This window comes from Megalobrama amblycephala, linkage group LG14 (genome assembly GCF_018812025.1).
Source record: "Megalobrama amblycephala isolate DHTTF-2021 linkage group LG14, ASM1881202v1, whole genome shotgun sequence".
In the NCBI taxonomy this organism is placed as follows: domain Eukaryota; kingdom Metazoa; phylum Chordata; class Actinopteri; order Cypriniformes; family Xenocyprididae; genus Megalobrama; species Megalobrama amblycephala.
Window position 1 is genome coordinate 17,346,470 of NC_063057.1, and position 25,263 is coordinate 17,371,732.

The following is a 25,263-nucleotide window of genomic DNA, read 5'->3' on the forward strand; positions in this document are numbered from 1 at the left end:
GTCTTTTCTTAGGCCAATGAGAACTGAATGGAGGCCTTCCAGGAATCTACAATCTCCTTTATAAACACATGTGCCAATTTGGATGTGTGCATCATGCTTTGATGAGGCAGAACAGATGCTAGGGTTATTATTGGGGGTTCTCAGCCTTAATCTAAACAGAGGTAAGACAAAACCCAGGAATGAAACCAACAACCATTTGCTCAACTTCATTTTATATGAAACATTTAAAAAAAAAAAAATCTTTGAGCCATTGGAAAAAACTCTGCAATCACACAAAACAATTTGATTTAAATTTAATTTATACTAAAGAAATCCTCAGAACAGCTTTACATATTAAGGCAATGACGTGTAACATCAAGAATTTCACACAAAAATCACTTGGCATATCTGATAATTGTGGTATATATATAAAAAAAAAAGGCACACGACATGGTTCTTACAAAAGAAAAGGGTTTCATTCCACGACTTCACAGTATATAGTTACAATTGTGCCAGGAATTATAAAATTAACAAGTAGAGATGATGGTTTTGCATTCTAATTCCTTAATTGTTGGACAGGAAAGCACATACTACTGGTACTGCAAAAGGCACATTCAGGGATGAAAGCAGTTACATTGTATGATATTATTGCTTGATATGAACACTAATTGCATGTAACAGCTGCTAGACATACTACTCAATTTCAAAATATGCAGATACCAGATGGACTGTCAACACAACTGATGGAAATGTTTGAATGCAACAACACTCCAAATATAACAACATTCCCAAAAGATACTAAAAAGAACAAACAGCATACAACTGGTGACAGTAGTTTTACATTAGAAGCCCCCCCCCTTCCCCTAAAAAAAAAAAAAACAATCACATCACACACCAGAGATATGGGCAGTTTAAAAATTCAAGAATTAAAAAAAAAAAAAAAAAAAAACTACATATCAGGAATAAAGTCCAACAGTCAAAACCTTGTTGCCAGTAAAAAACAAATGTAACTACAAATAAAAAAGAAATAAAATAAAACATCATCCATTTATCTTCAATACAATCTGATCAACATTTAGAGTGTCATAGTGCAGTGATAAATAAAAGAGAAAGAGAAAGAGAGCAAACCCCTACATTCATTTTTTGGAAGGAAAAAAAGAAAAGAAAAAGTAAATCTCCTGATCATCTCCTTATGACACTGGAGCCTTGCAAATGGTAGAAAACTTGCTGTTTATGGACCAATTAGAACAATAAATCCTACAAATCAGGCTTCCCACAAGCATGGAATGTGCAAATAGTGATTTTTCAAGGCTGAAAATTCACAAGATTTCTACAGTAAATATATATATATTTTATATTTATTTTTTTGTAAAATATTTCACTGGCAACATTGCTCTTTGTAAGTTAAGTCCATTTAAAATGAGTTTACAAATCCTTATCTAGTGATTATGTGATGGAAGTAGTGGAAATTCAAAAAGAGTGGGAACCCTGTTAAATAAATACATGTATAGAGCAGCAAACACTCAGGAGCTCTAATGGTAGGATTAAAGACTTCAGATTTAAAGTCTATTCTACTCTTACTTTCGTCATTCCCAATGCCAATCAAACAATACAACATTGCATATGTTCAAATGGGAGTTCTTCAATTTTCTCCAGGCTGTACATAAAAATGCAAAATAATTTTAAATACAGTGAAAAGTTGATTTCACTCGTGTTTTATAGGAATGCATCCTTCCATCTCCAAAACTTCTGGCCAGCCTTCATATTTGTTGGTCTCTGCATTGTTCTTGATGTGCTGAAGATGCATGAGATGGTTTATTAGATACTTCAACTATTATTCCAAAGATTGAAAAGGACATGGCCCTTTATTAGTGGGGGCTGCAGCCTGAAAAAAAGAGACACAAGGCAAATTTACCTGCTCAAAGGGGCTCTTTGTTTTGATCCCTTTGCCTCCAACAAACACCCAGTTATCTCTGAAGCCCAGTATGCTGATGCTTGAGCTGCCCAAATCTGCTATCAGATTTCTGGCCTCTTCATTCAGCCTGTTCCATAATTAAAAAAAAATAAATGCAATAAATATATAAACCGAGACAGATCTGTAAAGGTTTGTCCAAAAATGTAGTGAAGCGGCTCACTTTGTTGCAGGATCATCGAAAGTGGCCATCATGACAATGCTTCCATCTTCTATTTCCTTCAAGAATTTGATGAGCAGGTTCACATCTAGACAGAACGAAAGAACGTTTAAAATTACTATTTTAAAAAGATTACGTTTTATAAGCAACTCAAATGGAAATGTACATAACTACTACAAATGAGCTCTAACCAATGAAACTATGAGACAGTGGCCATGTTTATAACTGATATTAATATAAGTCTCTTGTGAGCCAATTAAAACAGTGGTTCTCAACCAGGAAGCCGGAACCCACCAGCAACCAGGAAGCCTTAGCACACTTGGGCCACAAGAAATTGGTTTAAAATAAACACAAAGACTATAAACCACAAGACGCGTCACTCATATTGTATTGAATGGGAGAAAGTGCTATGTCCAATATGGCGGAATAAGTCCCGCCTTCTAAATAAGAGCCAATCGCCGATTGGTAAAGTCATTGTGTCACTGCAGTGGCCGTTAGAAGCTCTGGTTCCTATAGAAAGAGTCAGACTCGCGCCTTCGAAATGAGGCACAAGAGATGCGCATTTAGGACTGCGCATGCGCATTAGCTTGATCCAGCCTGAAAAATGCCATTTTTTTGTCATGATTTGAGCATTTAGAAACAACATTTATGAGACAGTTGTTGTCAGATTTCATTGGTGATTTCAAATATGACATTTAATTGAAAGCTTGGCAAACAGCTTTGGAGAATTTGATGTTTCCCCATTCAAAGAGCTAGGAGCTGCAATTGCATGCCCGAGAGGCATTTCAAAAATGGCCGCCGAGTTAAATGACTTGTCTTAAAGGGACTTTGATAAACATTAATGCCCGGTTTCACAGACAAGGCTTAAAGGTGCAGTGTGTAAATTGAGGTTGCGAATTGCAACCAATGGGTCAATCCACTGCTAAGCAAATGTGTTCTGTAGCAGTTTGTCTGTTTAGGGCTACTGTAGAAACATGGCAGCACAAAATGGTGAATTTGATATAAGGGAACCCGTATGCAAGACAGAAATGGCTCGTTCTAAGGTAATAAAAACATAATAGTTCATTATGTAAGATGTTTATACACCACTGAAAACATAGTTATGTACAGTCAACCTAAAATGTATTCAGACACCATGAACATTTCATTCATTAATATGGTTTATTCACTATAGTTTAAAAAAATGGTAATAAAATATGACAAGATCTCAGAGTTAAACTGTGTCAGAAAAAAATAATCTTAATAATGTCAGAAAACACTTGAGCAAAACATGGTCAGGTCAAAGTGTCTGAATAATTTTGTGTTCCAAATTATCATAAATTTTACTGGTAGTCCACTGTATGAAGAATTTTTGGGTATAATATGTCAAAGTTTACTTTATTTTGCTTTCCTCACTTACATAAATGAACTATAGTGTCCTGCACCCACTAGTAAAAAAATAAATTATATTTATTGTCTGAATAATATTTGGTTTGACTGTATATATTATACAGGTGCTGGTCATATAATTAGAATATCATCAAGTTGATTTATTTCACTAATTCCATTCAAAAAGTGAAACTTGTATATTATATTCATTCATTACACACAGACTGATATATTTCAAATGTTTATTTCTTTTAATTTTGATGATTATAACTGACAACTAAGGAAAATCCCAAATTCAGTATCTCAGAAAATTAGAATATTGTGAAAAGGTTCAATATTGAAGACACCTGGTGCCACACTCTAATCAGCTAATTAACTCAAAACACCTGCATTTCTGTCAATAGATCATTATAAATATTACACACTGGACCTTTAAGACTAGTCCCAGATTAAAATGAATGTTTGTATCTTAAAATATGTCAGTGTGCCATTGTTTTTTCTCAAGATGCAATTTTAGCTAAGGCACATTTCAAAAATCTACTTAAATGTCTTTATTTAACTGGCTTAGTCTAAGCCCTGTTTGTGAAGCGGGGCCCAAAACCTTTAAAAATATTTGTCTTATTTCTTAGTTAAATTTGTTCCCTCAACAACTGTCATTTTTATTTAAGAATAAGGGTTCTCACAGTCTTTGAAAACCATATGAGGGAATTTTGAAAGTGTGATTTCTAGACCTGGAAAAGTCATGGAAATTACTATAATAAATAGGTCAGGCAGTAAAATATTTTATCAGGTAGAAATTGTTATTTGTGAGTAAAAATAATTAATAGAAAAAACCTTATCCCGTAATCATGAACGACTGTAAAAGTCATTGGTCATAAAGAGTGTGAATGCTGAAGAAAAGTTATTGAAATGCCTGGAATTATGAAATGTAATTATTTTAATTTTATATGTAAGAATTTTCATATATTAATCTCTTTTTTTATTATTGACTATATGTGAACAGCTTGTAACGAGACCAGTGTTGCAAATTGCTTTCAGCTGAAAGTAGCTAAAACTGGTCGCTAAATGTTGCTAGATGACGTCATACTGGCGAGTCCACCGCTCTATATTAATATAAATATAAATCAGTGGTCAAATCACGGAATCTAGATAAGGTTTGTCTAAGAAGTTGCTAGATTTGTCCCTAGGCTTTAAAAAAAAAAAAAAAAAAGTCTCAAAAGTGGTGGGGAAGCAGTTAAATATAGTGACAAAAATCACTAAATTGGCAGCAGTGAATGAAAGTTAAAACAAGGCATTCCCTGACTTAGGTTGTCCATGAAAAGCCTGTAGACTTTTGTATTTTTATGTGAAGGACTCTCAGTATGTGAAAGTATGTGACGTGACATTCATGAACGCTTATACAATGTTCAGGATAATGTCGAAAGAACTATTCTGTACTGTAATGTCTATGTGTCATGAAAAGGAAAGGGATTAATTCAAACTATAGTCTCACATAGTCAGACCTATATAGTCTATATTCTCAAATATACTTTATAATCAAACTATCATAACAGTTTAATTTTAATAACATCATCTGTGGACATGATGCAAGTGAATTGTAGAGTTGGTGCAAGCATATCCACATCGCTATGATCGGATGCTTTCTTTAATGACGTTTGACAACAGCTTTCATTTTTGTTATGCACTTATTTGCTTATTGAGAGTAAAGCGTGCAGCACATATTTACATATTCATCTAAATGTCTCTCCCAGCAGTGTGGACAGCACCAGGATGTTCGTTAACAGTATAACTTCTTTTTACTTCTTATGGTATAACACTTTGAATCGCATTCTGTCTCTTGTATGTTACGTGTATAAGTTGCTGGCTGCAGTTCACTTAATGGCCACCAGTGTCGCTAATAACAAGGGTTTCTGAATTCTAAATATATAGACCCTTTAATTATGAAATGATTTTTATTTAGTTAATTTATTGCTGCTAAAAAAAAAAAAAAAAAAAAAAGTGGAAATGAGCAGCTTTCATTACAACAAAAGTATCCAAAATACCTTAGCCTACATAGGGGCCTTCGAATAATGCTTTGGACAATAGGGGACCAATAGGGAGTCAAAAAGTTTGAGAATGCACTATGCACTTGTGACTGGATCACTCGTACATGCAAAATCTGCATATGGAAACCGGATATGGGGTGTAAAAGCAGATTTACCTCCAGACCACATGTCAAAGGAATCAGTCTTGGTCAGCTCGCCAGTCTTCCCTGTAAAAAATTGTAGATTAATGCAGTCCAAATTCTCTCAATATCTACTGGATTTAGGGCTGTCAAATGATTAATCGAGATTTATCGCATACAAAATAAAAGTTTGAGTTTGCCTAATATATGTGCGAGTACTGCATGTAATTAATATGTATATAGAAATACACAAAAATGAATGTATACATTTAAGAGAAATATGTTATTTATGTACAAAATATTTTTATTTATATATAATATAAATTATATAAAAATATAAATAAATAAATATTCTCAAATATATACATGAACGTGTTTGTATTTATATATACATAATTACACACAGTACACCCACATATATTAGGCAAACTCAGACTTTTATTTTGTATGCAATTAATGACGATTAATCGTTTGACTTGATCGTTAAACTGGATTTGACTTCACAATACATACACTAAGCTATTAACTACAAAACACAAATTTGCCTACACTGCCACTGTTCACTTAAAAAGGTTTCAGCATCAACATGTTTTTAAAGACAAAAAGGTGTACCATTGAGCACTGCAATGTTTATACCACGTCCAACGTTGTTCTTAACTCCGCTCATTAATCTGATAAAAGAAAGAGTTCAAACAGCAGCCGTCAAAATTATTGTCATGTTTCCACTGATGCACCAAGCTAAAATTCACAAGTCAGGATTTGTATTTTTCAATTGTGTGTAAAACCTACACATTGTCCTGAAAACACATTTTCGGACCGACTACACTGGCTGCTCCACTGGTGATCTTAAAGGTATAATGGTCCTCAGGACATGATTTAGAAAGGCCGCATTTGTGGCGCGGTGGCTTGGTTGCTGAAAACAATAAGAATACATACATAAACATAGAGACGTCTGTCCTATTTCCTATTTTTAAACATGTCCTTGTCCTCTGTCTGGGTTATTTATTAATCGTTTATCTATGTACATGTATACCAGACAGACAGCTTCACACTGAATCAATATCACACTGTTAATTATGTCTTGTGATACATTTCTCAAGTAGAGTAAATTATAAAAAGAAGACCACACCCAAACACATACTTTATCAAATGACTAAGTAAATGGCACTAGCATAACACATTCAGTGCGACAACTATGGAACATCGTCCCTGATATCAGGAATCTAACACCTACGCACTATTCATGCCACCCCCACTCACACACACACATATATGCATATGAATCATTCATATTGTTAATACTCTGCATTAGTATGCAAAGCTATGATTGAGTTGTGAATAGCTGTTTGCTATTTTATTCCATATTTTTATCTGCATTTTCTAGTTCAGTTTTATACAGAGTTCTAAACAAAAGTTCAGGAAGAGCCCAGGAGGATCAAGGAATGGAACTCATTTTCACCATCCTCAACTGAAAAATAAGTTAATTTGTACTCACGGACGGTCTCTGCATTTGCATATCGTGCTGTAGAGAAACAAACGTCAATTAGCTGATAGCAACGTGCCATGTAAAACACTGAAAGATGATAAATCTAAGCCATTCCTTAACTAAACAAGAAATTTAGGTTACTTTACTAACAGAAAACGTGCAATTTCAACTTCAGGTCCTGTGTGTGTGATGGAGAAGATGGCTGCATGAATGAACTCACCAAAGACTTTCCCCATATTAAGATTCATATTACTCTGTAATAGCTCAAAGGCCAGGAACACAGCCAAAAACAAAATAGAAACCAGCACAGTAAGTTTCAAAATTCCTGTAAAAAAAAAAAAAAAAAAAAAAAAAAATTGGGGGAAAACAATGCAACAATGCAAATAGTTGAAATAACATGAAAATAACAAATATTTAGTAACCTAAATTGTCAAAACCAAATTAGCATATTCTTAAAGGTGCAGTGTGTAAATTTTAGCAGCATCTAGCGGTGAGGTTGCGAACTACAACCAACGGCAGCTCACCCATCCTTTTTGAAGCAAAAAAGAGAAGCTACGGTGGCCGTCTGGCCGACACAAGTCAAAGATGTCGTCGTCTGAGACAGCAGAGAGTACGTTAGCCTTCTAATAAACCAGACGACTACTATGTAACGGTGGCTGCCCCGATTAAATTTAAAGTATTAAATTTCATCAAATTGTTTGGGCGCCAGACAAGTCAAAACTTGTCAAGAAAGAAAAACAAAAACAATTTTAGGTTCCCGGTTCAGCTCATAAACCACCGATACACAAAATGAATGCCATTCAATAGCTGCAGTAATCACTGAATATGGGCTTAAATGACGGTCACATAATAAAGGCTTTCAGATCAAAAGAATGTTATTTAAGGAAACATGAAAAACAACAAGACAATTACACAATTCACTTTTCAACAGCATTTGTATATTTTTTTTCAGTGACAAACAACCAAAATACCAAAGACAACAAAACTAAATAAACATGGAAACAGAACCGTACCAGAGAAATTGCTGCTTAAGTTCAAAATTTCATTTGATTTCACAACTTAGTGTCTTTGATTCACAATCGTCTTTTTTTTAACCAGTTTTCATAGAAATTATTAAATTTCAACTACTACGTCCACCATGTTGTTACTGTCACATGACCTACCAGCGTCAGTTAAGTCCCTTCAACTCCATTCACAAATCCTCTCCCGTGGCCTCTTGGGATATTAAAGTGTCCATCGTATGCACACTTCAGAATCTCACTCGAAGTAGTAAGACATCCGGGTACTTTTCGCCTACCGTTTCGAATACTATGGGCTGCGTCCGAAAACCTAGGTAGCTGTCTTGCTGCCTCGCTGTCTTATAAGAGAATGACTTGTACGGCAGCGTTTGTGCATGAAGGTACCTCACGAAATTGATTTCGGACAGACTAAGTGAGGCAGCCTAACAGTTTAATGATCTACAGCAATATAGCGCGAGCTTTGGTGAGAACTAAACAAATAATTAATCACTACAGTAGTAATTTCTCGATAGAAATGATATCAAAATTTAAATATGTTGGTCAAAATCGTACATTTATACACAAACTGAGCAGCAAACGCAACTTTCGGACGCCATCTTTATTTTCAACTAGCTCAACTGTCACAGGATTGTGGGAAATCAAAGGCAGCTAAGGATACATCTATGCTTCCTTCAAAAATCGATCAGATGAAGGTATCTCATGAGACAGGAAGTGAAGCTAACACTGGATTCGGACGTGCCTTGATGCCTTACTACCTTGAAATGTGTCCTCAGTAGGCTGCATTTTCCAGTTTTCGGACGCAGCCATGAATTCGGACATACTACTCTGTTCACATACTGTTTTTCACGTATTATATAGTAGAGAAGTATTCAATTTCGGACGCAGCTACAGTGATGAAACCCGCTCTGTCTGTAGAGTGTTTGTCTGTTTAGGGCTGCTGTAGAAACATGCCAGCGCAAAATTGTGACTTAACATGTAAGGGGACCCGCGGTGTATGTAGATAGAAATGGTTCATTCTAAGGTAATAAAAACATAACAGGTCTTTATACACCACTGAAAACATTGTTATGTATATTATATTGCATTTCTGTCAATAGATCCTCCCAAATTTTACACATTGCACCTTTAAAAGTCCATAGTTATCATTGTAATATTATGGCCTTCATTTATAATATAATATTATACTTCATTTTAACTTTATTTTTTGTATGGTTTACTGTACAAAAGTATATCTGGATTAGGATTAGTGCAATTTTCCTTCAATGTCTTCAAGCAAAACTATTTACTACAAGAATACACACACATTACAACAACATATTGTCAGTGGCAACTGTGCAAATATTTGCCTTTGGTTACATGTAATATATACTTTAGCAGAGTTTATACTGAAAGAAAAGGAACACACCTCCTGCTCGCATCATCATGAAGGCAAAGTAAACACTGAGATCCAGACACCTGATGTGAGATCAAATATCATCATATAACAAAAGCCTGAATTCCTAAATATTTCAGCTATACTACTTATATTACTAGCAGGAATATAATCCAGATTATCAAGATGTTTGTGAAAAAAGACAAGGCACAATTTCTGTTTTTAACCATTTTGGTAAATTTAAAGTAAATAGTTTAGAAACCAGTGTTCAGCATTATACTTAATAAGATATCAGTATCAGCATTGGCCATTAAACAAATCATAGTAAATCTCCTATTTGTGATCACCTGTATTAGGTGGCAAATGGAAGTGCAAATTTATAAGATCCTGATGTCTGAAAACGATTCAGGTCCACATCAGCCAATTAAACATCCAAAGAAAAAAACGTACTAAATGTTAGAATTAAACAAACACATCACATACATCTTCAAAACCTCTTATCATGCCTGACAACGTTGGCAGGAGCGAATTTAAACCCTAAACAGTTTTAGAGTGTAGTTTAGGTGTTAGTTGACAGCAGTAAAGTGATAGTAGCCATTAGCATGCGACGAATATATAAACAAAAAACAAGAATAAACCTTCAAACAAAGAAAAGCGAGTATAAATTCAAGAACAGCAGGTAACCCAGCTGATCTACTGTTACACTGATAAAGTCGAGGAGAATAGAAAGAAGTACCTGGTTCCCTGGGTGCCACGGCGACACACTGTTGAATGTCCCGACACATCCGGGTTCACTTTCAAGGAGGAGCGTGTACGTGTGTTTGAGAGACCGAAACGTCATGCGGGGGGCGTGTCCTACAGGAGGCCCGCCCACTGCGTAGTGCGTATCAGTTTCATCCTGAAGTCAACAAAATATTATTTTGTAATTATTAAATTATTTTACGGGTCATTTTAACCTGTAGAAGATGTTCTGTTTCCCGAAAATACTAGTTAATGTTATCGCATTGGACTGAAACTTGAAAAATGACCAGCTTACAAAAAATTGCTTATAAATCTCTCATTATGCTATATTATCACCAAATATTAGATTCAAACTTTTTGCCACCTTTTTTTCTTTAATTTAGGACTGGTTTTGTATTTCTTTCTGCATCTGATTATTTGTTGGCCTCATTTAACTGAGAGTAGGTAGTTTTTTTTGTGGATAATTTTGTCAATTTTACAAAAAATATGAAAATTTGCATTGTTTATCACACTAGTGGCTTTAATGTTTAAGCAGGAAATGTGTTTTGTAATGTTTTTATTTTGGTTTTTATTTATTACAAAAAGGCCTTTAACCCTTGTGCTGTGTTGAAAACCCTATCACACTTGTGGTGTTCCCGGTCAAAAATGACCAACCTACAAAATTAGCTTATAAATCACTTGTTACACTATTTTATTACCAAGATAGTCAATCTTTTTGTCACCTTGTTTTCTTTAAATTAGGACAGGTTTTGTATTTATTTTTGAAACAAACTGATCGTAGGCCTCATTGATCTGAGCTGATATTAGTAAAAATGACCGCCCATTGAAAATGGATGGGAAAGTCAAAAATCAGAGAAACAATTAGTGTTCAGGAGCGTGTTCATCATGTTCGTGTTCACATATGTACATGTGGGCGAGCAAAAATAAAGGCCTTGGACCTCTGCATGTGGGGATATATGACAAAAATATTGAATCCAATATTTGGTGATAAAGTAGCATAAGAGAATTATAAGCAATTTTTTGCAGGCCGGTCATTTTTGACTGGGAACACCACGAGTGTGATAGGGTTTTCAACACAGCACAAGGATTAAAGTCATAGACGATTTGTTAAACTAAAGTAAGCTGTGCTTAAATAGGAAATTATAGATATTTAGTGTGGACAGCATATGTGAATATACTGTATGTTTAATAATATACACAGACAATGGACTGATAAACACTTGTATTTAGAACGCAATTCAAAGACAATAGTGTATGTACTACCTACTTTCTTATTATATAATGTAATACATTTATTTTATTATTTTGTCGTGTACACGAAAAAATAATAATAAAATAAATGAATTACATTATATATAATCTGATTCAAGATCCAAGAATATTTTCTTGGAATATTATTTTACAGCCTGTATTGCTACAAAATATTCTTGGATCTTGAGTCAGATCGGTGTTTTAGTGAAGATGTGTGAGTGTCTGGTGCCTGTTGGTGTGTAGTGTAACGAGGTGTGATGTGAATGTTCATGTGAGGTGTGTGGTTTATTTGTTTTTCAAAGACAACTGTTTGGTCTCTTTCTCATTTGACATTATTCTATAGTGGTATTGTATTAGTTACAGTGGCACTATTCCGCAATGTAACATTCTTTATTCTATGTCAAACTATTTAAAAAATATTTAAAAAATAATTGTTTTATAATTATATAGACTACTCTGTAATATAAATATACTTAACACTGTGTAATAAAACAATTATTTAAATGTGTATGATAGGAAGAGCATAAACAATGCAGGCTGTTTAGATGCATTTTAATTTATTTACAATTAAAAAACAGTAGATTGGTCTATTTGAAAATACATAGTCCCAAAGCTCAAGGAGGATTGACAGCAGCAGCTTGAGGGAATATGAATGATTCCAGTGCAAAAGACAGAGAGTCTGAAGGTAAATTCACACGTAATTATAAATTATCCTCTGCATAAGACACTTCATAGAACAAAACAAGAACCTGACCGCAGCAAGATATCATTTGCAGTTCACCATTATTTCTAGGCGTTTATTGTCCAGTTACAGTGCCTGGGCTTGAGATTCAGTAGAAACAATTCACACCTGTCTGCAAAGCCTGAGTAGTTCCCAATTTATATGGTGTTCATTCAATGAGATCCTAAAGAAAAGATAAAAAGGTCAGCAAGTGAATGCAAAATAATATTAATATAATAATAATAATGGGGGGAGGGAGGGGGGGTTATAATACGTTCAATTTTAAATAAATATAAACAGCCAAATTGAATGGATGCAGGAGAGGATTATATTGTTTGAGTCATCAAGCTCACATCGTCTGAATCCTCCTGGACCTGGAAACCATTTATTTTGCCATTAGGGCTGCTCTCATTGCTAACATACAGATCATCTTCTTGGAGTTGCAGAGCAGAAAAGCGATACGCAGGTGACCTGCAGAGGACAGAATTTGACCAGAAGAGAATGTGACTTCTGCAAGGCAATTTGTATGTCAGATACTGAATATGGCTTTAAATGGATGTAATATCGAACACAAAAACCATGAAGGTTTTATCATGTTACCTTACCTTTGTCTACAGTTTATTTTCCTTGAAGTGATTATTAAAGCGGCAGTAATAACCAAACCAATGACCCCTACACAAGTACACACCACAATAAGAACCAGCATGCCTGGCTGAAAATAAAAGGACAGTATGTAAATTTATTTATCAAAAATAATGAAGGGTCTTATATTAATAGTCTGTGCATTAGTGGAGGGAATTTTATGGGAATTTTACTCAATATGCAGTTGTATTGTTAAACCATAGATTGCGGCAAATTAGTCTTTATGAATGAGTCATTTAAAACAAAAATACAGAAAAAGCAAAAACAGACCAAAAGTAACTTAACTGAACTGAGTAACTGAAGTTACTCAACATTAACATCTTGTTTTTTTAACTATTGAAAATATCACACACGCAGCTGAATGAATTTCCAAAATACAGCACTCTTGTTGATATTGCATAAGCAAATTTTACTTATTAAAAGTATTTATGCTCTTCACATTGTATGTAACATCCATCCTCAAAGAATGGCCCCAAAATGTCTATAAAAAGATTTTTACTGAATGTTTTTGGCCACTCTATGATGCATAATGATTGTCAGAAATGGACCACTTACTGATCTCTCAGTATGCAAATTTGTGGAAGAAGGTGAATCATCTTTCCCACAGTTCTTTTCGAAAGCTTTGTTTCTTGGAGGGCTGAAACCACCCTCACATTTATCGCCGGGAATCTTACGATACCTGTTTGACACAGTGGTATGATTATAACAGTGAAGTGTGCATATGCATTTAGGAATGTGTTAGAAATAGAAAACAAGATGTATTTAATCACCCTGAAGTCTGAAAGTCCTTTAGCTCCCCATCTAAGCAAATACCCTGGGTTTGATTCAGGAAGTCAGGCTGTGGGAGACACTCTGAGCTGTTTTCATGCCGATAGAAGCCATAGTCGCTGTTGACAGGAGAGATGTTCAGAAAACATTTTTGTTTGGTCACAAACAGAAATCAAAACCTCAGTGTCATGCAGTTTTTCATACCACATGAAATCTTCTCTAGTGCAAAGACACGGGCGCTGCTGCCTGCTGACCACATATCCTCTCCCGTTTCTACATGCTGAAAGTTTTTTCAGTCTTCTAAATGTCTCCTTGTAGCCCAAGAGACATCCGTCTGTTTCTGGGTTAGAGTCGTAGTCAGAGTGCGCCAACCACTTCACATAGTCCTGTTCACCACCTAGGAAATATGATGATTTGAACAAACCCCTAAACCTATGTTCTAAATGGCCACATTTGTGGTACAGATATGAATGATCTTGAGTAGTGTGAGCAATGGTGTTACTTTTCTAAGCAGTCATACTCATGATTTCACCTGGTAGATGATAAAACTGGTAAAAAAAAAATCTTGTTTTCTTACACTAAAGAATTATTAAGGGACTAGAATATCAAAGAGACTTGAGCCAGTAAGCAACCACCTAGCAACAACCCAGAACACACAGAGAGATTGTAAAAATTATGATTTATAAAGGAACTGTAATTTTTCCTTTTTAATGCAGCAACACCAAGTCGATGGTTGAATAATTTCGGGGTGTCATTGAGCATCTGTTGGCCTTGAGCATGTTGAATTGGCGACAGCACGTCGGTGAGAGAGATCACTCTGATTGGCTATTCAGCTTAGCGAACCAGTACACGGGAAGAAAATTCTCGTTTTGAATAACGAATACAGACTACTGCCACCTGCTGGTATGGAGAGTTATTTCCTCTCATGCAGGTTCAAAATGTATATGCGTGTTGCAAGTTGGCTTTGCATTGTTTTAAAGCACAATTCTTTGGCCCAGACGTAAGCGACGTGAAGTGACACGACAGTCATCGCCGAAAGTTTTTTAATGTCGATTTGGTGTGCCTGAGCCAGTGATGGGAGTAACGCATTACAAGTAATGTGAGTTATGTATTAAGATTACTTTAAGTAACTAGTAAAATAATGCATTACTTTTAAATTAAAAAACAAAATATCTGAGTTACGTTTTCAAATAAGTAATGCAAGTTACTTTGTTTTCACATTTATTGACTGACAGCTCTCCTGTCCCCATGTTGAAAGAAATCACGAGTAAGTGCGGAGGTGTTGTGTGCGCTGTGTGAACATGATGGCTATTGCAACAACTAGACTAAATGTGAGCATTTACTCATCTCACTTGCACAAAAACAGATTCAGTATTCCTCAAAATGAGTAAAAACAGTGAAATTCAAACTCAGAATATTACACAAACCTGCAATAATTAAATGTTAAATTACACAAATATACTTTTTGTATTTAATCTCACTTTATTAACCAATGTCTTTGCTGCTGACCTTCGATGATACAATTCAATCAGACTAAGCAAAAATGACTTTAGATAAACATCACATTTGTGTTTCATTTTTTGTTTGTTTTTATTGCTGAAGTAAGAGTGTTTAACTTTCTTCTCCTGCGTCCTGTTCTTCTGCAATCCAGAATTGCAGCATAGCTGAAAGGTTTACTGTACAGGCGTTAATTTGCATTTCCTTCAGGCTTATTCATTTCACTTTTGATGTGAAAGGGCCTTTACATTTGCCAAAAATAGAGCTTTTGTTTTTTGTTATTAAAAAAACAAACAAACATGCCCAGATGAGAAAAAGTCACTCAAAAGTTTACTTTCCATAAAAAGCAATTAGTTACTTTTTTAGGGAGTAATGCAATATTGTAACACATTACTTTTAAAAGTAAATTTCACCAACACTGGTCTGAGCCTTGATGATATTTATATGATACTTATTACAGTATTTGAATTCTGCACATAATTTTTGAAAAGTTTCTTACATTCTCTGTTGATCAGGTGCTCAAAGTCTATGGTGACAGCCACCCACATGGGCTGATCATCATCATCTGGGCGGTAGCCGAAAATGCTGATATTCATTGTCTTAGTGCCCGGCTCTGAAGCCAGACCTGCCAAGAAGATCGGGTGGTCTGTGAAATTATATGTCTTCCAGCATTGTCCTTCATCTGTGGAAAACCTGAAAACATCCAGACACACATAGTCGTATATGACAGCAACCACAAATTACATTCTTTCAAAACATGTGCAATACAACTCCATTTAACAGGGCAAGTGATAGTGTTACTTTATGGAGCTGATCTTTCTGTCTCCATGTGCCTCCACCGCTACTATCAGGCCTCCAGAGTCCAGGATGCTGTAGTGGTGAGGTCCTCTCAGAGTCCCCAACCAGGTGTAACCGCCGTCCCCAGACACGTACACATCTGGCCGGGCAGCCGAAATGGAATCTCCTACACTGCCTGCAGTAAATTTTAATATTTAGACCAGTTTGTTGGGCAAGTTGGAAGTGGTGAGGATAGATGGAAGGATCTATTACCATGGGCGATGACCAAACCAGTGGCGGTGGGTTCAGAGAGAGGCAGCATGGGAGTGATTCCGCTGAAGTGACTGTGCTCTCCGTGGATGTGCAGGTTACACTGGAACACACATTTACAGTAACATTTAAAGTCTGCCTGAAATGAACATTTACACTATCCATTTTCTGCAAGCTTGTATTCAGATCTGCGTCGATCCAATCAGCAACCAGTAGACAGAAACTAGTCACTGTCCTACGTTTTTTTTTTTTTTTTTGATAATCCGTTTCATTTGGATTTACATCACAATACTGAAGAATACATCTGTCACTAATTCCATTACATCATGACTTCTGTTCCATCTCAATCGTCAAAAGCTTTGAGGCTAATCTATATGCCATTGTATTCATAAACGTTTTTAGCACATGTAAATATTTAAAGTAGGCTTTTTCTTTTGAAAAATGTTCTTCCAATATTGGCTCATTTTAAAAATATTTTTAAAATGTACTTCTCCAACTTCCTGTTTGAATTGGAAACAGAGCAAAGAAATCCAATAAACAGATAAAATGTCTCATTACTCCTCAGCTGTTACCTTTTCTGAGTTTTCCAGACAATCCACATTCTCTGGCTTCTTCAGAAATCTCCATTGACCACCTCTGTCAAACGAAATGACTGAACGAATGCGCCCATCTGTGGCCCAAGAGGAGTATGACATCTTTTAGTGATGACTTCAGCACTGTTACAAGTGTGATTGGCTATTTGGTACTTAAAGGGATAGTTCACCCAAAAATGAAAATTCTGTCATCATTTACTTACCCTCATGCCATTCCAAACCCATTATACTTTCATTCATCCTCAAAACACAAAAAAAGATATTTTAAATGAAACCTAAGCGATTTCTGTCCCTCCATTCCACTAAAACTCGGGTGTCACGGGTGGTTATGTATAAGCAGCGCAAGAAGACCAGGAAACAGTCTTTAATATAAAACTCACTCAGGAACATGCAGGAAAATGGGTCGCACACCCCTCAACATTAACGTAAACAGGAACACAAGGAGTATAAATGCTAAACCAAACAAGGGACTAATAGGCTAATTAATTTGAAAACAGGTGAACAGAATGAATAATCAGACACATGGGGAAACTAGGTCAACTTAAGAATGACAAAACTGAACATAACTCTGACAATTATGCCTTTTATTAACACATTGCTCAACACACATCTATGGAGCACATCAAATATCCTAGATGCAAAATATTCATTTTTGGGTGAACTATCCCTTTAAGGACAACTGAAAAAAACATGAAACAAATGTTCATACCCTTTTCCAATATGTTGGTGAGATAGACCCCTCTCAAAGATGTAATGTTAGTGAAATCGCTCTTCCCCTCCCCGCCAAACAGGTGGCGCTCCAGAGACTTAGAATACAGGATTCCACGGTCATCAGAGGTATAGATTGTCCCAAAATATGTGTCTGCTGTAAGCATGTGAGATCACGTCACAGACAAACACTCTGCTGACACAGCTTTCTCTCATGTGAGATAAGAGATCAGCCATAAGCATCGTTATTCAAACACAAAGCAAACCCATCTAACCGGCTTCATGTGACAAAACGTGAATCGAACATCCAGTGAGAAACATATGTAAAAGCATGATGGGAAATAAGATAACTCTTCACATGAGCCATGTACTGCATCTGTATGTCATACATACATGTAAAAACAATGAGGGGTGTTTTTATGTGTGATTTTCTCTAGTGTTCCTCTGGCTGAAAAACTACACCATCCTCACTCTTATCTGTTTCCAGTGATCTTCACTGCACAAAGACTTCCAGACTCAAAGATGAATAGCGTACACCCTGACCCAAAAGAGTTTAGTAACTTGTGCAGAGAGATTATATGATATGTCAGCACAAAGTGGAACTTGCTTGACAAGTCTTGCCTCCACACTGTTAAACTGACAGCAACAGCGGTTGAGCTGTTAAATAATAATGATACTTCTCTTTTACAGCTCTGACAGTATGGGGAAAGAGGAATAAAGGAAGTTAAAAAGTGTGAAACAGCACCTCCAGGGTTGTCCACATGCATGAAGATCATGTCCTCATCTCCGTCCAGAACGGAGTAGAACTGCAAACAGACATCAACAGTGAGTTAAAGAGTTGCATACAGTGTTATGAGTGTGTGTAGCTCTTGAATCAACTTTGTGAGAGGTTATAACAGGTTTTATTTCCTGCCAAATCAGCAGGACCAACTTGTAAGGGTGAAGAGGGAGTAATGGCACAACTCGCATACATTTCCCAAAACATATTTATGAAAAAAAAATTATATACAGTACAGTCCAAAAGTTTGGAACCACTAAGATTTTTAATGTTTTTAAAAGAAGTTTCGTCTGCTCACCAAGGCTACATTTATTTAATTAAAAATACAGTAAAAATCAGTAATATTGTGAAATATTATTACAATTTAAAATAACTGTGTACTATTTAAATATATTTTTTACAAAGTAATTTATTCCTGTGATGCAAAGCTGAATTTTCAGCATCGTTACTCCAGTCTTCAGTGTCACATGATCCTTCAGAAATCATTCTAATATGCTGATTTGCTGCTCAATAAACATTTATGATTATTTTCAATGTTGAAAACAGTTGTGTACTTTTTTTTTCAGGATTCCTTGATGAATAGAAAGTTTAAAAGAACAGCATTTATCTGAAATACAAAGCTTCTGTAGCATTATACACTACCGTTCAAAAGTTTGGGGTCAGTAAGAATTTTTATTTTTATTTTTTTGAAAAGAAATTAAAGAAATGAATACTTTTATTCAGCAAGGATGCATTAAATCAATCAAAAGTGGCAGTAAAGACATTTATAATGTTACAAAAGATTAGATTTCAGATAAACACCGTTCTTTTGAACTTTCTATTCATCAAATAATCCTGAAAAAAATATTGTACACAAATGTTTTGTACAATTGTACACATTAAATGTTTCTTGAGCAGCAGATCAGCATATTAGAATGATTTCTGAAGGATCATGTGACACTGAAAACTGGAGTAATGATGCTGAAAATTCAGCTTTGCCATCACAGGAATAAATTACTTTGTGAAATATATTCAAATAGAAAACAGTTATTTTAAATTGTAATAATATTTCACAATATTACTGTTTTTTACTGTATTTTTAATTAAATAAATGTAGCCTTGGTGAGCAGACGAAACTTCTTTTAAAAACATTAAAAATCTTAGTTGTTCCAAACTTTTGGACTTTACAATATATATATATATATATATATATATATATATATATATATATATATATATATATGTGTGTAACAAAAAATATAAATACATTTAATAATAGTAATAAATAATTTTTATGTGTAATTTTAATAAATTAATTATAAATACATTTATTCATAATTTTTATTATAAGTGTGTTTAAGTTAGTTCTTCACACCTGCTCTGTAGTGGCTGATGGTAGCTGAGCTTTTTTGAAATGGTCACCCTGGTCTGAGGACACATAGATGACACGGGGAGAGCCCTGTGAACACAACATCTAATAAATCAAGCATGCCATGAAGATTCTTACAGAAGGGCAACATGGTGTGTGTTCATGTGAGTGAACACATGCTTGAGTACGCATGTCTGTAATGATCCACACCAGTTTTTCCATGACTGAGGTAAACAGGAAGCCACCAATGTATCCGAAAGAGAAGCTGTTCTTGGCGATGGTGGTAAAGGTTTTTCCAAAATCCTGTGTCCGTCTCAGAATAAGCTCGCCTCGTCTTGCTGCCTCCACTGGTTCAAACACAATTAATAGAGTTAATTGATGTATAAAGTCAGTTAATGAGCATTAAAGGATTAGTTCACTTTAAAATTAAAATTATCCCAAGCTTTACTCACCCTCAAGCCATCCTAGGTGTATATGACTTTCTTCTTTCTGATGAACACAATTGGAGTCATAATAATAAATATCCTGACGCATCCGAGCTTTATAATCACAGTGAACGGAACCAATGAGTATGAAGCTAAAGAAATCCATCCATCATAAACGTACTCCACTTGGCTCCGGGGGATAAAGATGCATTTGTGTAAGAAAAATATCCATATTTAACAAGTTATAAAGTAAGTTTGCATCAGTCAGTTACGCTTTTTTCGTATGTTGAATACGGAAGGCGGTCTGGGAGAAGCTAGATATTTAACTTTATAACTTGTTAAATATGGATATTTTTCTTACACAAATGCATCACTTCACTTCAGAAGGCCTTTATTAACCCCTCGGAGCCATGTGGAGTTCGTTTATGATGAATGGATGTACTTTCTTGAGCTTCATACTCGTTGGTTCCGTTTACTGCCATTATAAAACTCGGATCAGGATATTTATTAATATAAATATAACTCTGATTGTGTTCATATGAAAGAAGAAAGTAATATACAAAGCTTGGGGTAATTTTCATTTTAAAGTGAACTAATCCTTTAAAGTGAATGACCAATTTTTTCTGCTGTACTAAAAGTGTATCTTAAAGAAGATTAATTATTCTTGTTTTATGATTTAAAGGTCCCGTTTTTCGTGGTTTTTTGAAGCTTTGATTGTGTTTATAGTGTGCAATATAACATGTGTTCATGTTTCGCATGTAAAAAAAAAACAGTATTTTTCACATAATTTACTTATCTGTATACTGCTGTTTCCACTGTCATAAAAACGGGCTGATGACTTCCTTGTTCTATGAAGTCCCTCCTTCAGAAATACGTAACGAGTTCTGATTGTGCCAGCGGTTCCTGTGATTCGACAGCTCTGAGCGCACCGTGCCCGGAAAAGTCACGCCTCTTACCATAACGTGGAGATGCACGTGCTCAGTGTTATTGTAAACATGTCTTTAATTTTACCCTATCAATTTGAGCCGGAATCAGACCCGGTGATTGGACTGCGGGATGAAAATAACAGCGTTTCGACGACATGGCGACAAACACACTCTACAAATATTCAACCCCACTTCATATCTTGTGTATTCCTGTGGGCGGAGGTTAGTCAAAAAACTGTTTTAGTGACGTCATTAAAGAAGGAAGTAGAGGGATGTAGTCCAAACTGGCCGTTCGATGTAGGCGACTTCTGTTAAATAAAATATCTCGCTTGGCATTGAACTTTGAGCTTTAAAATTTTACAGATTTTATTTATACTCTAACAACAACATTACACACTAACTAAAGTTTGAAACATGGGATCACGAAGAACGGGACCTTTAAAGGATTAGTTCACTTTCAAATAAAATTTTCCTGATAATTTACTCACCCCCATTTCATCCAAGATGTCCATGTCCTTCTTTCTTTAGTCGAAAAAAATGAAGGTTTTTGATGAAAACATTCCAGGATTATTCTCGTTATAGTGGACTTCAATGGACTCCACTGTTGAAGGTCAAAATCACAGTTTCAGTGCAGCTTCAAAGGGCCTTAAATGATACCAGATGAGGTATAAGGGTCTTATCTAGCGAAACGATTGGTCATTTTCAAAAAAAAAAAATGTAAATATATATGCCCTTTCTTTCCAACACGCAACAAACGCCAGTCTCCTTTTTCTGCAGAACGCAATATATATTCGCTCAACCAATCACAGCGCTCCATTCCACCAACTGTAAACATTGAAGGCTTTTTTAAAAAGCTGTTTTTAATACCAGTGTACTCGGAAAATGTGTTTATTTAACCGTGCGGTGGCGCCAGATACTCTTTAATCAGTAATAACAAATAATTTATAACATTAACAAGATGACCCGTTGAATTCATTTTGGGAGCGACGGCTGAATGTATTTTTAGTAAAATGTCTGTATGTAAGATAAATATTAGCAAAATTTAGACTCTGTCATATATATGTGAATCAACTTACTTTGTTGTGTATTTTCAATTTGAAAAATAACTTTTATATTGATGGATTAATTGCATTTTGAAAAAAAAAAGTGTCATGGATTTATTGCATTTTGGGAAAAAAATAATACGTTTTTATAATAAACTTTTTAAAATCAAAATGTAGATTTGAATTTTTAATGTTTTTATAACCAAAAGATGCTATGTGAAAGTCTGAAACAGTAAATATTGGTTTTCATCTTACCACTTTCTTGGTAAAGAAAACACCTTTTTTTTTTTTTACACCTTTTTATTAAAGTTATTGCATTTTGGAACCAAACTCTTCATATACATATAAATTTTTTTTTGTTGAAAATAACCAATCGTTTTGCTAGATAAGACCCTTATTCCTCGTCTGGTATCGTTTAAAGCTCTTTGAAGCTGCACTGAAACTGTAATTTTGACCTGCAACCGTTTGGATTCCATTGAAGTCCACTATAAGGAGAATAATCAAAAACCTTAATTTTCTTTTCAACTAAAGAAAGAAAGACATGAACATCTTGGATGACATGGGGGTGAGTAAATTATCAGGAACATTTTATATGAAAGTGAACTAATCCTTTAATGAAGAAAAAATAGAGGCACCTGTTCCTTTTGGGCTGGAACTGAAGAAAAGAGTAATTCCAGATCCCCTTGAAAAGAATAAAAAATTATATTTACTTAGATAAATGAAACAGATTTATTCATAAAACTCATTCAGATCCCTATTATTGTGTTATTGTTCTCACCATGTGAATGTATGAACTCCTTCGTGAACTTCAGACCAACTGTTCCCAAAGTCTTGTGAGAGCCATAGCCCATCCTAAAGAGAATACGAGTACATAAAAATAAAATAAGGGGGTGGTAAAGACCTCACACCTCAAGTCACCTCACATCCTGTTAAGATGAAACAAGACAGAAAACTTTACTCACATCAATGCTGATGCCCACAAGGTATTTTGGGTCCTGGTAGTGGAACTGAATGGCCTGTGCTGGGTAGAATGGAAGCTGCACTGATCTGAACGTCACACCAGCATCCATCGATGTAAGAATAACTCCTCCTGGCCTCTCGGTGAAAGGCACGTTGGCTGTTAGAATCACCTGTAATGGCAATATAAAGTTGTATCGTTCAGGTGAAATAATTACAACCCTATGAAATAAATAAGAAAGAATAATAGAAGAAGAATAATAGAATAATAGTACAAAAGCAGGAAATTAGCTTCACACCAACCCCACTTCATAGGAAGTTAAAAAAAAGTGTGGTTTGAGGTGCGTTTTGACACTGTGGCTGCTGTCAATAGCAACTTCCGTTGAGACAGCTGTAGATTGGACAGAATCTCTCTGCTGTCAAAATGGAAAAACTTATTTCTCACATGTTGACAACTACGAAGAATGACAAAGTTTGACAAAGTTTTATTACTATTAGATATTAACTAATTAATTAGAATTAGTTGAGACAAGTTTGAGACAAGTGGCTTTCCCAGAGATAAAGCCACGGCTACAGACTTCATGTTAGGACATTTATTTACCTGTTGAGGGTTCCCAGGTCCAGCACTTATCCCAAAGTCTTTCTTCATAAATGTGTTGTTGATGGCATGGGAGATATCATGAAAAGACTTTCCATAGTCGTCACTGTAAAAAGTTTCAACATATCAGTAAGAAAGTATCTTGTAAACAATAAACCATGGTGATATTAGGCTTTTTTGAGACTGGCATCAGCCTATTATCGTGGTTGCATAGCTGATTAACAGAAGTGCCAGTGAAAGCTGCATGTTATTTGAGAACGGGTTAAAATGCACCACTGACCTCCTGTAAAGGCGTGTCGAACCACCTTCGTAAAATGAATCCGAGGGAGCGCTGAGTGTGGAAAGGACCAGGATTACCTGAGATGGACAGGAAAGGGTTCACACTAGTTCTGAACGATTTCACAATACTCACACGCTAAACAAATTGCATTTTATCAAACGCAATTTGATGTAATGACTGAATATGACTAATGCTGCTATATTCATCTATATTATCAGTACATTAACCATAAAATATATAACTATGATGGGATATCTTTTAGTTAATGTTATCTTGGCAAGAATCACTAACCCCAATTCCATCTCCAACCCATGTGAGGGTGAAACTGGATCCATCATCACCATGAAACCCTGTCTAAAAAACAGAGGACAGAGTTGCACATATACTGATGAAAGTGGTCTTTCCTGTTCAGTCTGCCATTTTAATGAATAGTTCACACAGAAATTTAAATTCTCATAATTTACTCTCCCTACTTTACCACGACTATAAACGTTGTCGCCATAAATGTAGGATGAACTCAGGGCCACATTTGACATTAATCTCAATGTCAAATGTAAAAACCAGCAAAAAAAAAAAAAAAAAAAAGCCACAATAAAAAAAAACAACTGTATTTGGATTGTGTGAACTTTAGTAGCGTTCTCACCTCGTGTGTGTGGCTGAGCAGAAGCTCTCGTTCTTTGGGCGACAGCGGAGACTTGCATGCTGTGAAAAGCGGTTGTCCAGTCCAGGTGTCCCGTCTACGTCTCGAGTGACCCCGTGCAGTCCGAGAGAAAGTTACTGTTCGCGCATTGCGCTTCCCTTGTACGAACGCGTCCTCACCCAGGACCAGCAAGCACACACTACCGAACACGAGCAGTGTCCAGTTCATGACTGTATGACAGGTAGAAAGCTGTAAGTTTCAGGTGCCTCAGATGATGCGCGCTGGAGGAGGAGTGAGCGCCACTGTCCGGGTATCGACTCACCGCAGACTCCAAGCATGTGTCTCAAAGCGAAGTGAGCTGCCTACCTCAACAGCATATCATTCCGAGTCAGCATGATGGATACTTATGCTGCACGAGCCTAACAAAGCATTTATTGCATAGTGTACAGCATTTAAAGACAACATAGCGTGCGCAGAACATCACAGTCTCGGGGGCAATTAGTAATTATTTTACGTTTTTGGCGAATTCAGTCAGTCGTACATTTTCGAATGATCTGCTTACGCGCCACTTGCGAGGGTCTTTATGCTTAGGCCTACTTAACTGTATCCTGTGTTTTAAGGTCTAAAAATCGTACGAATTCATATAAATTCACCAAAACGTGAAATTGTGAGGTTTTCTCATGATTTCTCATTAGTTATGCGCGCTGCATTTTGGGCATGTGCTGACTGGGTAGGAAGCTCAATAGGTTCTGAGACAGTCATATAGCCTACTTGACTAAA

The 25,263-nt window shown here is 35.7% G+C and overlaps 2 protein-coding genes across 3 annotated transcripts; both read right to left on the reverse strand.

The window, feature by feature from the left end:
* Nucleotides 1-277: 277 nt before the first annotated feature.
* On the reverse strand, nucleotides 278-10,359 carry fam3c (FAM3 metabolism regulating signaling molecule C). Its single transcript, XM_048156365.1, has 10 exons — nucleotides 10,257-10,359; nucleotides 9,554-9,603; nucleotides 7,350-7,454; nucleotides 7,139-7,165; nucleotides 6,433-6,556; nucleotides 6,256-6,314; nucleotides 5,680-5,730; nucleotides 2,115-2,199; nucleotides 1,895-2,021; nucleotides 278-1,774 (listed from the first exon to the last, which is right to left on the reverse strand). Exons 2-10 carry the CDS (start codon nucleotides 9,570-9,572, stop codon nucleotides 1,685-1,687), a joined length of 687 nt encoding a protein of 228 aa, XP_048012322.1. The 5' UTR covers nucleotides 9,573-9,603; nucleotides 10,257-10,359; the 3' UTR covers nucleotides 278-1,684.
* A 1,691-nt stretch (nucleotides 10,360-12,050) lies between these two features.
* Nucleotides 12,051-24,955, reverse strand: si:dkey-159a18.1 (sortilin). Of its 2 annotated transcripts, none has more exons than XM_048156345.1 (21): nucleotides 24,487-24,955; nucleotides 24,135-24,197; nucleotides 23,844-23,920; nucleotides 23,567-23,669; nucleotides 22,971-23,138; nucleotides 22,787-22,860; nucleotides 22,644-22,690; nucleotides 19,825-19,961; nucleotides 19,621-19,704; nucleotides 18,234-18,294; nucleotides 17,490-17,642; nucleotides 16,760-16,857; nucleotides 16,191-16,290; nucleotides 15,942-16,113; nucleotides 15,640-15,833; nucleotides 13,848-14,040; nucleotides 13,646-13,762; nucleotides 13,431-13,554; nucleotides 12,839-12,945; nucleotides 12,587-12,704; nucleotides 12,051-12,417 (listed from the first exon to the last, which is right to left on the reverse strand). In XM_048156345.1, exons 1-21 carry the CDS (start codon nucleotides 24,709-24,711, stop codon nucleotides 12,403-12,405), a joined length of 2,430 nt encoding a protein of 809 aa, XP_048012302.1. In that variant the 5' UTR covers nucleotides 24,712-24,955; the 3' UTR covers nucleotides 12,051-12,402. The 2 variants fall into 2 exon arrangements, with proteins under 2 accessions (XP_048012302.1, XP_048012301.1); XM_048156344.1 differs by having other exon boundaries at nucleotides 17,490-17,645.
* Nucleotides 24,956-25,263: the final 308 nt, after the last annotated feature.

What these genes read in the sequence shown, in the direction of transcription:
- si:dkey-159a18.1 (XM_048156344.1), bottom strand. Translation starts at nt 24,711, where the DNA reads ATGAACTGGACACTGCTCGTGTTCGGTAGTGTGTGCTTGCTGGTCCTG. An exon ending in TTCCAGCCCAAAAGGAACAG is followed by an intron (nt 19,962 to 22,643) that starts GTGCCTCTATTT and finishes TGTTTGAACCAG; the next exon opens with TGGAGGCAGCAAGACGAGGC. An exon ending in CACCAACATATTGGAAAAGG is followed by an intron (nt 16,858 to 17,489) that starts GTATGAACATTT and finishes CTTGGGCCACAG; the next exon opens with ATGGGCGCATTCGTTCAGTC.
- fam3c (XM_048156365.1), bottom strand. An exon ending in TTCGATGATCCTGCAACAAA is followed by an intron (nt 2,022 to 2,114) that starts GTGAGCCGCTTC and finishes ATTATGGAACAG; the next exon opens with GCTGAATGAAGAGGCCAGAA. An exon ending in CAAAGAGCCCCTTTGAGCAG is followed by an intron (nt 1,775 to 1,894) that starts GTAAATTTGCCT and finishes ATGCATCTTCAG; the next exon opens with CACATCAAGAACAATGCAGA.